This window comes from Orcinus orca, chromosome 13 (genome assembly GCF_937001465.1).
Source record: "Orcinus orca chromosome 13, mOrcOrc1.1, whole genome shotgun sequence".
Lineage (NCBI taxonomy): Eukaryota > Metazoa > Chordata > Mammalia > Artiodactyla > Delphinidae > Orcinus > Orcinus orca.
In genome coordinates, this window is record NC_064571.1 from 71050320 (window position 1) to 71067088 (window position 16769).

The 16769-nt window shown below is 54.2% G+C and overlaps 1 protein-coding gene across 1 annotated transcript in view; it reads right to left on the bottom strand.

The window, feature by feature from the left end:
- Positions 1 to 669: 669 nt before the first annotated feature.
- Positions 670 to 16769, bottom strand: part of KCNK3 (potassium two pore domain channel subfamily K member 3) — a 39037-nt gene continuing 22937 nt past the window's right edge. Inside the window, exon 2 of the mRNA XM_004268114.3 lies at positions 670 to 3934. Within this exon, the coding sequence (XP_004268162.1) occupies positions 3015 to 3934 (920 nt within the window). The 3' untranslated portion in view covers positions 670 to 3014. The remainder of the gene's footprint in view (positions 3935 to 16769) is intronic.

A 16769-nucleotide genomic window follows, 5' to 3' on the forward strand; every position in this document is an offset into this window, starting at 1 on the left:
GCAAGGAGCAGCCAGGAGCGCCGTCATACAAGACTTGGCCGTGTCCTGCCTCCTGCATGTGCCACCACTTCTTTCTTCGACCCCTGGATCCCCAGTAAATAGGTCTCTCTCTGTATTTTTCAACTGACCTATGTGGGTGGGTGGGAGGGCTGGGATAAAGCAGCCTTACCCACACTGCCTTTATTTCTCTAGTGTATGTCAATCTGCAGGGAGCAAACCATTAGTGGGGAGAGAAATCAATTTAGTGGGTTGTGACCAGCATTTTATAACATGAACTAGAATAGAAAGTATTAGAATGCATTGGCTGTAGTAGGGGTTAAGTATTGTTTCATGAAAGAAAGACCGACGGGGAGACAGGCATGGGTTGTGGGGTCAAAGGCCACTGTGGATCGTTCTCAGTGGCACCTGGAAGCCACTGGCTAGCTGATTCCGGGCGCTAGCACCACTGCAGGATGCATCTGCTTCCAGGTCTATCCTGGGCTCTGGGGCCCAGTCCCAGGCTGTGTTGTCCCTCCATACCCAGAGGAAAATGCACCTGGAAGAGAGGTGCCCGCAATGTATCTCACCCCTGAGCTGCGTCTGCTGGGTGTGTCCTCAGACCCCAGAGGGGGAGTGGCCACTCCCTGGCAGTGCCAAGGGTACACGATGACAGAGGCAGCTGAGCCTGACCCTGGTCTCCATGGACAGCATTTATTAGGCGCCATTCTCAGTGTGAAGACAGATAGGCAGGAGGGGCTGAAGGGAGGCCGTGGCAGCTGCGGCCTGTGGGGTCCAGGGGCTGCCCGGGGTGAGGGTGTGGGCGCGGGGGCATGTCACCCACACGTATTGCATATTCTGTGGCAGTGTGCCCAGGCATAAGGCATTGGGGAAGCAGAAAGGCTGCCTTCAGTGGGAGGGGGTGAGGGAGAAGCAACACCGGCCTTCCAGTTCCCTAGGAAAGACCTGGCCAGAGACCGAGCAGTCTGCCGTGCTCTGTGAGGGCCATTCGGCCTCCCTCCCCACCATCTCCCTACAACTTTGGTTGTGGCTCCCTTGGGACTGACGGGACAGGACCCCTCGAGGGCAGGGTCGCACACCGGACAGAGGCACCCCAACATAAACACAGAGGGCAGCCCCGGCTCCTGGGCCCTGCTCTCTGTGGCACCTGGGCAGCCAGGATGCTCCACACTGAGACGGCATTCACACACAGGCCAGGCCAGACTTCCCTCCCAGTGGTGCCCAGAGGCCGGAGCGCAGGGTCAGGGTGGGGCTGAGGCTGACCCCCTGGGGGCCTCCACTACAGCTTCCCTGAATGCCAGGGCTGGCCTCGCTCAGCAGTGTTAAGGAGCTGACACAGGAACAGTAAGAGGGGGCAGCTGGAGGGGGAGAGGCCCCTCACCCATCCCTTGATGCTGTCTGAGTCACGGTCCCAGCTCTAGCTCTGGGCCCTGACCGTGGAGCCCAGGGTCTCACCTCCAACTGCTGCTCTGTACCTGGGCTTCTGGGTTGCAGGTGGGGTAGGCAGGGGGTACACCTGGGAGGAGCGTTCCTTGCTGCAGCTATGGCTTATCTCTAGCTACTGGGGACACAGGCACCAACACTGGTTGTGGGGTCAGGGTTCACGTCCCAGGAGGATATGCCTGCCAGCTCTCTAGGCCGCTCTGCCCAATTCCCCAACTCCTAGAGCTCCAGCTCCTGGCCTTTCTGCTGTCAGCCCCAGCTCCGCTTATCTGGCCCTAAGGACTCCCCTGTTTGTAAGTAGGAAGTTCATTGACTGAGTGGTCCTACCCTGCTTCAGCAGCCCACTGAGAGCCCTGCCTCGTGGCCAAGCAGAGGAGCGGCTGAGCCCAGCACTGGCTCAGTCCTGGGCTCTGGTTCTGGTCTAAGGCCCAGTTGCCCACACAACGCCAGGGTGTGCAGGCTGGGAACTTTGCTTTCAAAGAGCGGGAAGAGGAGTCGAAAGAAAGAGCACTTAGGCTCAGAACAAACAGCCTGGTTCTTGCTCCCCTCTGCCTTTTGCTACCTGTGTCACCTTGGGCAAGTCATGTCACCTGTCTGGGTTTCAGTGTCATCTGTAAAATGGGCATGACAACTCCTGCCCTGGTGACCTAACTGGGGTGTGGTGAGAATCAAACGAATGGGTAGTCAGGACGGGGTTTTCAAACTCATTTCACGGATCTAAGAGTCGGTTATTAGCAGCAGCGGCCAGTGATGGCAAGGAGGAAGTTTTCTGTTTGATTTCAAGGGCAGTGTCTGGAAGGCTGGACTCCCTCTGGCCCCACATGAGGATGTGACTGGAGGCCAGTTAGCTCTCACCTACCAAGGGGACCACCCTGCAGACTGTTGGACCCCTGCCTCCCCCTTCCCTTCTCCACCCCTTCTGCAGCCTGCCTGTCCTTGCTTCCATCTGCCTGCCCTCTGGGGACTAGCTTTAGGGACTGCTGGGTTTCCATTTCCTCCATAACTGCAAAGCCATGCAAAACAACACAAAAGGTAGTGGGAGACTGGGAGACACAGCTGGGGATGAGGAAGGGGAGTGGGACTGTGTGGGGTGACCTCGACAAAGACACCCTGACTTTTGGAGCCAAGGGAACGTGGGAGACCTGGCAGGACAGAGGTATAAATAGAGATGCAAACTTACACGGAACACGAAGTTCCCTCCGTAAGGGACAGGGGGAGGGGTGATGGTCTGGTTACCAGCAGGGCCTCTGCGAACTGGGGAGCTCCTTATTTTTCCAAAGGGATGGGAGGCTCCCAGCTTCTGCCTTCCCTCCCCGACCACCCCCCCCCCCAAAGTTTCACATTTCTCGGAATTTGCAGGGCGCAGATGCGGGCTCCAGGGGTCCTCAGAGCCCCGGCTCCTGCCGGCTGGTGCAAGCAGGCACAGTCGGAGATGGGAGGCGGGGGGAGGGTGGTAAGGGGTGGAGGGGCGCCAAAGGCGGCTGGGGCGGTCTCTTCGCCGACCCCGCTGCTCCTCCGGGCAGGAGCCCCCCGCCCCGCCCGCGCTCCCAGGTGCTCCAGGCCCCGCAAGGCGTTCACACGGAGCTCCTGCGCTTCATGAGGCTGCGGAAGGTGGACAGGCTGTGCAGGCCCGTGGACACGGAGCTGATGGCGGAGCGCTGCGCCCCGCTGCAGAGGCAGCGGTGCGAGGGCGTGTCGCTGTAGCGGCCGCCCCCTCCCGGCGACGAGTGGCTCTGCTCGACGCACGTGTCGGACGTGGAGAGGTCCCGCGGGATGATCATGGGGATGGAGTACTGCAGCTTCTCGCGGCTCTTGTACCAGAGGCACGAGCACATGGACTGGAAGTGCAGCACCTCGGCGTAGACGTTGCGGAAGCCGCCGCCGCCGCCGCCGCTGCCTGCCGCAGCCGTGGACGAGGCGGTGTCCGTGGTGTGCGCACTGCCGCCCGCGCCGCCGGCGCCGCCGCCCGCCTGCCCGTTGCGCGTGAGCAGCGCGCGGTGCTCGGCGTCGCGCTTCTCGTCCTCGGCGTTCATGGTCATGAAGCGCAGCACCACGAGGTTGAGGAAGGCGCCGATGACCGTGAGGCCCGTGAGGATGTAGACGAAGCTGAAGGCCACGTACTGCGGCTGCGTCTGCAGCGCCTGGTCCTTCTGCAGCGCCACGTAGTCGCCGAAGCCGATAGTGGTGAGCGTGATGAAGCAGTAGTAGTAGGCCTGGAAGAAGGTCCAGTGCTCGTAGTAGGAGAAGGCCGCGGCGCCGATGCACAGCGTGCTTATGCACGAGAAGAAGCCGATGAGCACCATGTTGGCCATGGACACGTCCGCGCGCCGCATGCCCAGCCCCCTCTTGGCGCGGTGCAGAAGGTACTTGACGAAGGTGTTGATGCGCTCGCCCAGGCTCTGGAACATGACCAGCGTGAGCGGGATGCCCAGCAGCGCGTAGAACATGCAGAACACCTTGCCGCCGTCGGTGCTGGGCGCTGCGTGGCCGTAGCCTGGGGGAAAAAGGGGAAGAGGAGATCAAACACGTGCTAAGGGACTGCCCTTCCAGAAACCTGCCTCCCTTCCCCCTACTCTCCCCTCTCCTTCCCCAGCCTCGCAGAGTCTGGCCTCTTTTTCCTTTGGCCAAAGAGAAGGCGACTCACCGTTATGGGTGCATCCTTGTCCCTAGGCACTGTGCTAGTTCCTTGCTGATGATTTCTCATTTACTATCATGACCACTCCAGGGGGTAGGTAGGAAGGAAAGAGGAAGCAGGGAGGGTTAAGTGACTTTTCCGGGGTCACACTGTTTGGAGGCAGAGCAACGTGCGTTTGAATTAGAGTCTGTTTGGCTTCAAAGACCCGACCATTTTCTCTACCCAGAATAGGAGCTGACTCGTGCTGCTGTTGGGAACTTAGTCTAGAGGCAGCGTGGATAGCGTGAAACAGTACTGGCTAGTCAGTTGGGATACCTGGATTCTAGTTTAGTGTCTGTGGGCTTTGGACTTGTTCCTTCTCCTCTCTGGGCCTCGGTTTCCTTGACTATAAGGGGTGGAGGTTGGACTGAATGAGTCCTGCATCCTGTGATTCAGTGTGAAGGGAGGGACCCTGGGGGTCCTTGATGATTTCCTTGCTTCCAGCCAAAGCTTATGGGGGTAGTTCGCCCCTGGGGCCCACCAGTCTCCCAGAGGCAGCTGGCCCACCCGTGTCAGAGGAGGAGAAAGGAGACAGTGCCCTCCCCCCATGAATCAGTGCTCCAGAGTCCTCATCAAACCCTCTGTGGGGCCCTGGGATCATCCTCTATGCCTGGCCCCAATGTAGGGTCTCTCCTCATGGGGATGTGGCATTGCCTTTGTCAAAGCAAGGGCCCTGGTTGTCCTTCCAGGTGTTGCTATCACCAGTCAGACAGTCTCAACCCTATCACGCCCAGCCATGCCCCTCAGCCCTCACCCAGCCAGGAGCCAGGCAGAGGCAAAGCCTCCCTCTGAGCCAACCGTCACATGGCCTAAGTCAAGAGTTCTGCCTGGAGACCTAGAGAGGAAAGGACCCTAGATGGGAACTCAGAAGCCCTAGGCACAAGTCTGGCCCTGTCACTAGTGGCTGTGTGACCTTAAGCAAATTACTCCCCCTCTCTGAGCATGTTGCCTCATTTGTAAAATTATGTCTGCTGGTCCTAGCCCTGCTTCCTTCACTGAGCTATTAAGATATTTATTACTTTTATTAACAGAATTATTATAATAAAGTAATGTTTTCCATTTTTCCCAGCTTTTAAAGCCTTATCAAAACTTAACTGAGTGCTTCCCTGGTGGCACAGTGGTTAAGAATCTACCTGCCAATGCAGGGGCCACGGGTTTGAGCCCTGTTCCAGGAAGATACCACATGCCGCGGAGCAGCTAAGCCTGTGCGCCACCACTACTGAGCCTGCGCTCTAGAGCCCACGAGCCACACTACTGAGCCCGCATGCCACAACTACTGAAGCCCAAGCACCTAGATCCCGTGCTCCGCAACGAGAGAAGCCACTGCAATGAGAAGCCCGAGCACTGCAACGAAGAGTAGCCCCTGCTCGCCGCAACTAGAGAAAGCCTGCGCCCAGCAACAAAGACCCAATGCAGCCAAAAATAAAATAAATTTTAAAAAATTAAAAAAACCAAAAAACTTAAAAATGCTGCTTCTTCTCTGCAGCCATCCTGGGTTGCTCACAGCTGGAAGTGATCCCTGCTTTGAGTGGCCCTGAGAATGTTCAGCTTTGAAGTCCAGGGCCAGTACTACCACCATCCCCTACTCTGTCACTCAGGTCCCCCAACTGTAAATACATATGTACGCTAAGTACTAGCTTGGGGTGGGTGAGGGTGGGCACTGCTGGACTTTGTCATGTTCCTCCCTACCCCCCCCACTCACTGCCAGCCATGACCATGGGCTATGCCCAAAATATGTTTGTTGAATTGATGGCAAGGCAGGATACCGTCTGCTTTGGTATGGGATCTGAATTCAAATCCTGACTCTGCCATGGACTGTGTGTTTTCTAAAAAAGAAAACCTCTCTGAGCCTTAGTTTCCACATCTGTAAAATGGGGCTCATAAGTAGCACCTGCATCACAGGACTTTTGGGGAGAAATAAGTGAGATAATGTGTATAACACTTAGCATGGAGTCTGGTACATATGAAGCGCTCAGTAACAGCTCAGTAACAGCTCACAATGCAGTGCCAGGTTTCCCTCACATTTCCAAGAGATCACCTAGGCTGGCAGACGGCTCATTTCCAGTAAGCTTGGCATCTCTGTCAGCCTAAAGCCATGTGAATCTTAAAGCTCAGGGAGGTCGGGGGACTGCTGCCGGGGTATGTGAGGCTGTGGGCCACCCTTAGAATGGGCTCCCCTGCTCCCTGACCGTGGCATCTAGCTGGTGACTGTGCCACCCTTTGCCAGGGGCCTGGATAGCTGAGCTCTTGAGCTGCCATGCCTGGCCCGTCTGCACCCCAGCAGGGTGAGAACAGATTGTGCCCGCCAGCTCGGCCACAGCAGCCAGACCACAGCTCACCTCGACAGCTGGGCAGGCTCCGAGTCAGAGCAGCTCATCATCCTGCCCTTCCCTGTCCCCCAGGCCTGCGCAGCATAGGATGCGGGGGAGGGCACAGCACTGTGGCCACGGCTGAACAGGGATAGGGAGGCATGGACCAGCCCCGGCTTGACCACAGGCTGGCTGTGTGACATTGGGCAAATCCGTTCCCCTCTTTGGACCTCTCTCGTCTGCTCTGCACTCTGGGGGGTTGAGCTACAGCTGTTAATCCCCACCCTGGCCACCACTGCCAGAACTGCTGTCAGAAGTAAAGGAGAGGGAATTCCCTGGCGATCCAGTGGCTAGGACGCCACACTTCCACTGCCAGGGCCCCAGATTTGATCCCTGGTCAGGGAGCTAAGATCTTGCCAGCCGCATGGCGCAGACAAAAAAACAAAAAAAGGAGTAAAGGAGAGACTGGACGTAAAAGTGCTTTGGAACCTGTGGAGTTCACGACAGAAGGAGCAGTGAGGGGACTCACAGGGGAAAGTCGGCCTGAAAGTGCCGTCCTGAGTGGCAGGCAGTCCCTGATGGGGTCAGGCAACTACATCCCAGCGTCAGGGAAAATGACCCCCTCTCACCACCATTGCACCTCACCTGTGTCTGTTCATAAGCTGTAACTGCCCCCCGGTCCACCATCCTTTAGGAAAACCCAGTGCCTGCCGGCCTGGCAGCCTCGCTACCCGCTGTGGGCTGCCCACAGAGCCCCCCGGCCCCAAGTCTCATGCTCCGCCACAGCCACTGTCCTGTGCAGTGTTGCCCCACCTTTGGGGTCTGGTGCCCTCCAGGGCCCACCCTCACTTCCTACCACACACTGAGGCTGCGCATCTTATCCTTCAGATACATTTTTAACTTTAATTCTCCAACACTTGCTGCAAGGTCGTTATTATGACTATCTCCACTTTATAGTTGGAATAATGAAAGCTGGAGGAGCCTCGTGAGTTGGCCAAGGCCACTAGACTTTCTGACTCATCGCTCATTCTGATGCCTCAGAGCCAGTTTATCACCCAGGAAGGCGATCAGGATGGGAAACTGAGACCCGAGAGGAGAGCAGTCCATTTGGAGCCCCGTCCTCAGCCACTGCCCTGAGCTGGATGGGGCGGAAATGGCAACAGGGGTGCAATGCCAAGGCATTCAGATGCTTCTCCAAGCATCGGGCTTAGGGTCAGCATGCCCCCGCCCCTTCGCCTGTTCTATTGTCACTGGGTGAAAGGGCGAGGGAGCTGGGAGGACCTGCTGACGTGGGCACCCAGCTTGGAGGGGCGCCAGCTGGGGTGGAGCCACTCCCAGGGGGCCCTGGAACTTCTGGGAAGTAACTGGGAGTTTGGCAAGGCCTGTCTGCCTGCCAGCAGGCCTGCCGCCTGCCCAGTGCTCAGGCTTGGTTTTTACCAGGGAGAGGGGGCAAAGGGAGTCCCCGTTTTCTCCTTCCTGTCCAGCCCTGCGCATCTCAGGATGAGGCGCTCCATCTGTCCTTGTGTGTTGCTGACATACACAGAGGCTATGCTCCGGGGCTGATTCTCTGAGGATCCTCCCTCCTAATACGTGATGGAGCGACCATCCAGAACTCACGCCCTGACCCTGAGACTCTCGACCCTGCCTCTCAGAGAGCTGACTGGGGCTGTTCCTGTCCCCTCTTCTCCCAGCTACCGTTCCTGAATCCACCATATGCTCAGAGCCAGAAAGGTCCTTACTGACCATATGGTCCAGTCCTTATATTGTACAGATGAGGCGACAGAGGCCCAGAGAGGGAGAGTGACCTGCTCAAGATCACACAGCTAGTGAATGGAAGAGCCAGGACTATAACCTGGGATATTCCATTCCAAACTCAATGCTCTGTCCTCTGCCCTATGGCTCAGTATAACCAAGGTTGACCTGTTCATTCAACCAGAGCCCAGCAGCCCCTGCTTGGGAGCAACCCAGCTAGGAGATGGCCTAGAAACCTGGCTGGAGCATAGAATTTACCTGAGGAAGCCAAGTGGCTAGATTTAAAAATTATGTGGCTGGACATAAATATTAATTATGAATATTTTGAGACAGCAGGAAAAATTAGGTGGGATGGGAGCCCCAGGGCCTTAGTTCTTCTATTTTCCTCCCAACATCACCAAGGGCCTCAGAAACTGGCCAAAGCTCTGTCTTCCAGGGAGATGCAGAGGGTTGGGGGGCCATCCCTCCCTCTTACTGAACTTTTTCTCTCTGTGGACTATTTCCTTCTAGTCAAAGCACAAATAGTCAGTCTGAGCCCTTGGTCATGGCCTTGGCTGGATTGAACTCAGCTGTCTGTTCCCACTGACCTCACATGCCAGCTTGAGTGCCTGACCTCTTACCCCTGGCCTAGCTGGCCACAAAGTTAGAAAGCTGACCACAGCCTTGGGTGGAGGAAAGAGCTTGGGACTAGGAAGCGGGAGATCTGGGGGTCTGACCTGGCCCTAAGCATAACCAGCTTGTGCCTTGGGCAAGTCCCTTTTCCTCTCTGGGGCTCAATTTTCCTCATCTGTGACATGGAAAGACAGGACAAGGTAAAGGGTTCCCACCTTTTCCCCCTGCTATGGGTGCCTTTTTTGGTTTTTTTTGTTCACCCACACCCATTCATACAGTCTAAATTTTTAAATATTTTACATATGAAGTATAATATGTTGATCAGTACAGTGTAGCTACTACCTAGAATAGGCACTGCATAGATAATTGTGAAAAAATGAATTATTTTCCCATCAAAATTAATTAGGAACTCATTTCCCAGTCAGAACTTCTGATTAGCATGGGATAACTGATTCTGAGACTGAACTTTATTATTATGCTTTTGAAATACTGAAAATGGATACTTCTACTTTCCACGGGGATCTCTGCAGTTTAGTGGTATAGGTGAGAACAGACTCTGGAGTCAAACAGCTTTCAGCTTTGGCCAGGTTACTTAATCTTCTAAGCGCCTCAGTTTCCTCATCTGTAAAATGGGAATAATGATGCAGTTACCTCATAGAGTGGCTCTGGGGATTTGACGAGTTAGTTGACTTAAAATGCTTAGGATGTTGGGATCAATAAATATTAATCATTAGTATGAATATTTTGGGGAACATCAAAATTAGATGGTCTTTAAAGTTCCTTTCAGCACTGACATTCTGAGATCAGTGTTTCCCAAAGGTAATTTCCTGGAATACCAATTTCATGTACTATTAATAACTGTTGGATGAGAAAAGTGTTGCTTGGTTAAATGAAATTGCAGGAATGCTGAATTCAACTGCATTTGTTGTCATTTGATTTAAGTGGAGGCTTCATCAGAGCCACAGATGTGTTCAAGAGCAAGGTCAGTTGAAGTTGGGAGAATGTGCTTAAATTTTCCTGCTAGTATGACCTTGGAACACTTCTCTCACAGTGCATATTGCTGGACAAGTGTTCCCTGGAGCACAGTTTGGGAAACGCTCCTCTGTAGCAACAAGAACTCTAAAGTCCTTCTTCCCGGTCTCTGACTTTGAGATTCTCTGGTGTCCTGTCTCTGGTTGGCCCAGCCCTTCCGTAGATTAGAAACACACAGCCCTTGGCAATGCCTAGCTGCAACCTGTTTCTTGGTTTCCCCGCAGACCTAGTTATCTAATGTAAATATGGCCCTGGCTGGGCTAATGTTTGCCCTGAGAGAAGATGGATGAGGTGACCCGTGGCCAGAGGTACCCAGAGGCTGTGCGCTCTGGACCAAGCTGGGCTGATGCAAAGCTGCACCTGGGGAGGGGGTGTGACCTCAGCATGCTGTCTGGGTCTGGTGGGGCAGCCGGAGAGGACTCGGGGTTTGAGGGAGATGGGGCGGCTCCAGGGGACTGGCTGTGAGACATAGGCACCCCCAGAGGAGGCTGAGCTCTCCTGCTGGGCCTGCAGAGGGCACCTCAGAAAGGTCCACGGAGGACCCTGAGGCACAGACAGGGAGCCGCCCCCTTGATCTGGAGGTGGCAGCAGTGAGAAGCCAGGAAGTAGGACCGGAGGCTCCGCAGGGACCTAATTGGTGTGTTAAAGGAGACTAGGCGGAAGGAAGCTGTCCCAGGCCCTGGGAGGGAGGGAAGAAAGAGGCTGCCCAGCTTGGTGGAGATGGGGAGGGGAGCGCAAGCCCTCTCCTTCCATCCTGCAGGATCCAGCTCAGACCTTGCCTTTTCCAAGAACCTTGGAGCACCTCCCCAAAGCTGCAGGGACCTCTCCCTCTGCCTCGCGCTCAGGCCTGGATTTCTGCAGAGGAGCTCTGCAGGGCTCTGAGCCCCCGGAGGGCCTGCAAGTCCCCTGTGTCCGGCACAAGGCCGGGTGGGTGCAGCTGCTCAGATAACGCTGTTCAGCCCAGACAGCCCAGAAGTATGAGATGTGGATGAGAGAAACTTCCCCTAGACACCCAGCAGTCGGCAGCAGCAGGGGTGGGGTGGGGAATAAGAGGAGGGCCCTTTGTGACTCATAGCTCCTGCCCTCCCTGTGGCCCCCAGGACTCTGCAAAATGAAATCAGCCTTAGGGCCCAGAAGGAATCCCTTGCTGTCCCCGGCCCTGGCCAAGGCCTGAGCTGGGCCTGGGAAACCACTGGGGCCTCAAGGACCTGGGTTGGCAGGAGGGACCAGTGTGCAGAACTGGGTCTGGAGTTTGTCCCCCTCCAGGCCAGAGCGCCTGGGAAGGACAGCTCGGAGGCACAGCACCGCCCCCCCCCCCCCCGGCCCTGCCCCTCTCCAGATCCTCTCTTCCCATCCTCCCGGCTCCTCTTCCAGCTCTTGTCCCCACTCCCCACCATGGTCGTCCCCCTCCCCCTGTCTTCCTCCCCAGCTTCCCACGTGGCGGCCCATTGCCCTCTCCTCTGTCTCTCTTTTAGCTCTCTTCCATCCGCAGGTGCCCCTATAACTCCGGTTCAGGGTTCTCTGATGTAGGACAGCCCCCCTCCTCTGCCCTCCCCAGGCCCACATGGGATTAGGGGGAGCTGAGGGGGGTGGTGCTGGTGTCATGGAAAATCCCCGCGGCAGCCAAGGTCAGTGTTTGCAGACACAGCCTGGCCTGGAGCCAGGCCTGCCTCCCTGGCCAGCTCCCTCTGGCCTATCCCAGAGGCTGGCTTTGCACAGGGGCCCTCGCAGGCACCCCAGGGCTGCTCTGGGTGCCTGGGGCCAGGGGCCGCGGGAGCCATCTATCCTGGAGTATGGGAGACTATGTAGTTCAACTCGTTCATTTTATAGATGGGTAAACTGAAGCCCAGAGAGGGGCAGGGACAGAGCCAGGACTGAAATCCAGGGCGTTCTGATCTAGCTCAGTCCTCACTGCAGAGAGGAGCCCTCTGAAATCTGTTCTGGTAGGACTAGGAATAGTGAAGGCTGTCGTAAACTTCCAGTAAATTAAGGGCTAGCTTGAGGTTGGGCTAGACTTGAGGTGGGTGATGGGGCCAGGGGAAGTAGACCCAGATGATCAAACCACAGTCCTTGACCACAAAACATTTTCCATGTGAAAGGGAATCAGATGAAACATCTCAGTGGAAGCACTTTGAAAACTTCAATGCCCCGCCCAAAGAAGAGGTTGTTATTACACAAATTATTAAGATGCTAGGCAAAGGTAGGAAAAGTTTTAGGAAGAATTTAAGACAGGACCTGAGGGAGGGCTAGTGGTGGAGAACTTCAGTTTGGATACGTGGAGGAGGTGGTATTTGCCCCGAGCTCTAAAGGATGGGTGGGAAATGCAGGGTTCTGACGGAGGGGAGCTGTTGAAACAAAGACACAATGCTAGGAAGACACGTGGCATGTTAGGGGCAGAGGAAATTAACTCGAGGCCAACGGGCATGCTCACAAATGAGGGGCGGAGGGGGACGGGCAGACTCTCTCAGGAAGGCAGCTACGCGATATGCCTCAAGAGCCTTGAAACTGTGTCTGCCCGTGACCCTGCAATGCCACTTCTAGGAATCTCTCCCGGGAAAATAACCAGAGATCGGAACAAAGATTTATGAACAAGGATGTTTATAGCAGCATTTTCATTGTGAAAAATTGCAAACAGTCCAAATGTTCGCCAATAGGGTTTGGTTAAACATATTAAGGTATATTTATGTGGGGGAATATTGGGTAGCCATTAAAGTGCTGGTCTTAGGAGTCTCTTAATTACATAGAAAACCACCATCGAAGGTTAAATACAAATGGTAGGATACAACCCTTTATGTGTAATGGGATCCCACAGTAAATATACAAATATGAAAAATGCAGCTATACACACACACATACACACACATAGAAAGAGAAGCTGGAAGGAAATATACTAAAAACCTCCTAAGAGTTTATCTTTGAATCATGGGCTCATGATTACTTTTAATTTTCTTTTATAGATTCTATATTTTCTACAAAAATCTATCACTAAGTATAAAGAAATGAATTATAAATATTATAAACCTATTTATGAATAGGTTTAAACCTATAGGAATAGGAATAAACCTAATATGAATATTATAAACCTAACAACAAAAGTTCCGGGTTATTTGGAGCAGAAAGTAGAGAAGGTTGGTATGGTGAGCAAGGGCTAAAATGGGAAGAGCTTGGAAGGGGAGGTGCAGGAATCCAAATCTTAACTTGAAGACAGTGAGGAACCATTGACAGCTTCTGAGCAGGGGAGGTACACGCCAAAGAGGTATGGAGATGGATTTTCCTGGCATCCCTATGTGTAGGGGTGGGGATGGCAGTGGGAGATGCCAGGCAGGGGGCCTCTGCATGGTCCCATTGTCAAGTGCTCAGGCCTAAAGTAGGTTCAGGAGGGGAAAGGAGAGGGGAGGAAGGGAGGAAAGAGGAGGAAAGGAAAGGAGAGGGGAGAAGGAAAAGCGTAGATACAGTGTGTGAGATGCTCTCGTGTTTGTGGATTTAAACTGTAAGGCCCACGAGGGCAGAGATTTTTGTCTCTTTTGTTACTACCGGATTCCTCACTCTTAGGAGTGCTCGGCACGTAACTCGTGCTCAACAAATCTCTGCTGAATGAGTGAATCAAGGAAAGGAGTCATCAAGGATGAGCCTGAGGGTTGAATGGGATGGAGCCAGGGAGGATGGACAGAGCACGAGGCCCAGAACGGGCAGTGTCTCACACAACACAGGACAGCTTCACTGGGTGAACCCGGGAGGGTACTGACCTGGGGGCTGTGAGGTCTGTTGTAGCCCAGCCACTGCAGCAGGTGGCCATGGCCCAGGCCTGTGGCCTGTCTGTATCCTATGACTAGCTGGATAGAACATGTGTGAGCTTAGAACTTGTAACAGATTGGATCTGGTGGGGTTTTAATTAAATGAATCCACCAGGGACAGTCTGGCATTGAGAAAGGAATTCTACAGCACAATTGAAAGTGGACTTGGCCACCTCAGCAGATGGCTGGGATGCCAGTCCCCCCACCCCCACCCTTGTGCTTCTTGAAAGGCTGTGTCTGTAAGTCTGGCATCTGGCTGGCCTGAGTCCTACACTTACACTCTCTGGCTCTTCCTGTTTTGCCCACGGAGGAGAAGCAGGCACATGTTGGCATCTCCTTGTCAGACTCCCCCCAAAAGGGACTGAACTGCTCCCAACAGGAAGCCTTGTTGGGTCATGGGGGCAACAGTGGCCAGCCTGGGTGTTCCCTGTTGGCTGCACCATGTGTCCTGGAGCTGAGCCTGCCCAGAGCCTGGCTGCCTGAAATCGCATCCTGCAGGCAGTGTGACATGCGGCGAGGTGGACCCCAGAGGGTAGGGTACGCACGCACAGAGTTAAAGAACACCCAACCAGGAGTCGGGGGCCTGGCTCCCATCCTCCTTCTGCCACTACCTTGCTGTAGGACAGGACTTGTTGAACTTTTTCCTGTAAATGGCCAGATAGCAAATATTTTAGGCTTGACAGACCTTATGGTCTCCTGCAACCACTCAGCTCTGCCATTGTCTCAAGAAAGCAGCCCTAGACAGTATGTAAATGAACGGGCGTGGCTATGTTCCAAAAAAACTTTATTTACAAAAGCAGGCGGTGGGCCAATTCCGCTCACAGGCTCTAGTTTGCTGAGCCTGCTGTAAGGTCTTTGTTAAGGCATGTCAGCTCCTGAGCCTCTGTTTTCTTACCTATCACATGGGAAGTTAGATTAGAAGGTTATTTCTTCTCAGACAAGTTATATTTTAGGATTTAATAAATTGCTGGCTCCCCCTGTTCCCCATACCACGCACAGGCCCTGAGGATACGGGTGAGTTCTGAGCAGGGGCTGGAGCCCAAACCTGCACGTGGAATTGGTATCCACAGCTCTTTGGAGGCATGGCTGCATTTTCCCATTTCTGAACACTGTTCATGCTTTTTTTTGTCCCTGATGGGCTTCTACTCTTCCATCAAATTCCATTTCACAAGTCACCGGCTCTGCGAAGCCTTCCTTGATCCCACCCACCTAAACAAATCAGTGCTCCTGGAGCCCTTTGTTCAACACTCACCAGTCCACAAACATTCATCCATTCAACCAGCAGACGTTTTTTGAGCCCTTAATATACGTAGTGCTCTAAGTTCTAGAATAATAACTATTTCTGTGTTGCACTTAAGCAGCCCTTTGTCATTTATAAAGCAACTTCTATACATTCTATTGTTTGAGCTCGCACAGCAATCCCTAGAGGAGGTATTTACTATTATTATTTTCTGTTTTACGGGTGTGGAAACTGAGGCTCAGTGAGGTAAAGTGTTTTATCTCAGGCCATAAATGCTAGAATCAAACTTGAAATTCAAAGGCTCTTCTCTTTCCATTGTACTTGGTCGCCTCAGGACTCTCCAGGGCCGGATGGAAGTCAGAAGACTGGGGGTCTGCTTCCAGCTGTGCCGCAGTATGGTCACAGGTAAGACCCTGCCCTTCTCTGGGCTTGGGGGTTCCTCTTCTGGGAGGTGGAGGAGATGTTCTTGAGGTCCCGTGACATTCTAGGATTCTGGGCTTACAGAGGGGCCACGTTTCCTCCCCTACAAACAATGAAGAAAGCAGTCATCTCGGTGGGACAGTTGGGTCCCCAAAGCCATGGCCCTGAGCCTCTAGGTGCGTGTTAGACCCACAGATGCTGGGGCCCTTTGCAGAGCTGTCCTAGTCAGCACTGAGCAGAGGCTGTGCATAGGGTGAGAATCCTTGGGCTGTCATGGGAAGGGGGAGGGTTGGAGATGGGCTGGTCCCGCTGAAGTAGAGAGGCAGCCAGAGCTGACTCTTCAGAGACAAAATTGTCCTCCCACCTCACCCTGCACGCAGCCTCCCAGCGCAGGAGGCCGCAGAGAGTCAAGCAGGAGATGGCCGCACGTCCCTGCCTGAAGTCTTGTTGGTCCCCAGGTTCTCCCTCCTGACTGCTGAGCGCTAAAGGGGCCCCTAGCCCCGCCCTCATCTAGCCCTAGGGACCAGTCTCTGGAGCCTTTGAGCTTTCACTCCTTTTTGCTTCTTCAGCTGCTTCCGTCTTCCTTCTTTCTTCCTCTTTCCTTCTTCCTTCTTTCCTTCTCCTTCCCTCCTCTGCCGGTTCCTCTTCCACCTCCTCCTCCTTTTCGTCTAATTTTGTCCTCTCAGTCTCCTTCTGGACTCTGAGGACAGGGATGGCGTCTTGTATTTCTCAGGCGCTCAGTGCCTGTCACCCAGTAGAGCTAATGGTAATGGTGATAGTGGTGATGTAGTAGCAGCAGTAGTAATAGTAGTTGATCATAAAGCTCACATTTGTGGAGCATCTGTGCGCCAGGGACTGTACTCAGCGCTTTACATTATTTTATTTAATCTTCACAAAAACTTTATGGGGTAGATATTATCCCCACCTTGCCTATGAGAAAACCGAGGCACAGAAAGTTTCCCTAACTCATTCAAGACCCCACAGCCAGTGAGTGGCTGAGTCAGGGTACAGATTCAGACCTGCTGCCTCGTGCAGCCTAACCCGTATTAGTTGATTAGATGCTGCATCTGGAAGGCAGGTGCCTTGGTTTTGAGCCGAGGAGACTGAGCTGAGTGGCTGGGTGACAAGGTCACACAGGTGTGTGGCAGAGCCAGGGCGGGTCCTGCTCTCTTCCTTCCACATCCCGGTGGCCTCCGGGGTCTCTGGGCTGGGGTCAGGGATCTGGGTCCGTGGCCCATCTAAGTGGGACCTTCATGAATCGCTCCTCTTAAGGTCGTTCTGGAAAAGTCATGGCAGCTTGCTCCCTGTCTGTGAAGCACGTGCTTTCCCCAGCTAAGATGCTTCCTCTTTCCAGCCCTTCTCCCAAGAGGCCAGACCCAAGAGTGTGATGGGTCTCCCCAGAAGACGCCCTCCACCGGCTCCAGCCAGGCAGGAGGTGGTGGGAGAGCTCAGAGCCAGCCCTGGAAACAGCTAAGGGGGGCATCTGGGGAGGCTGA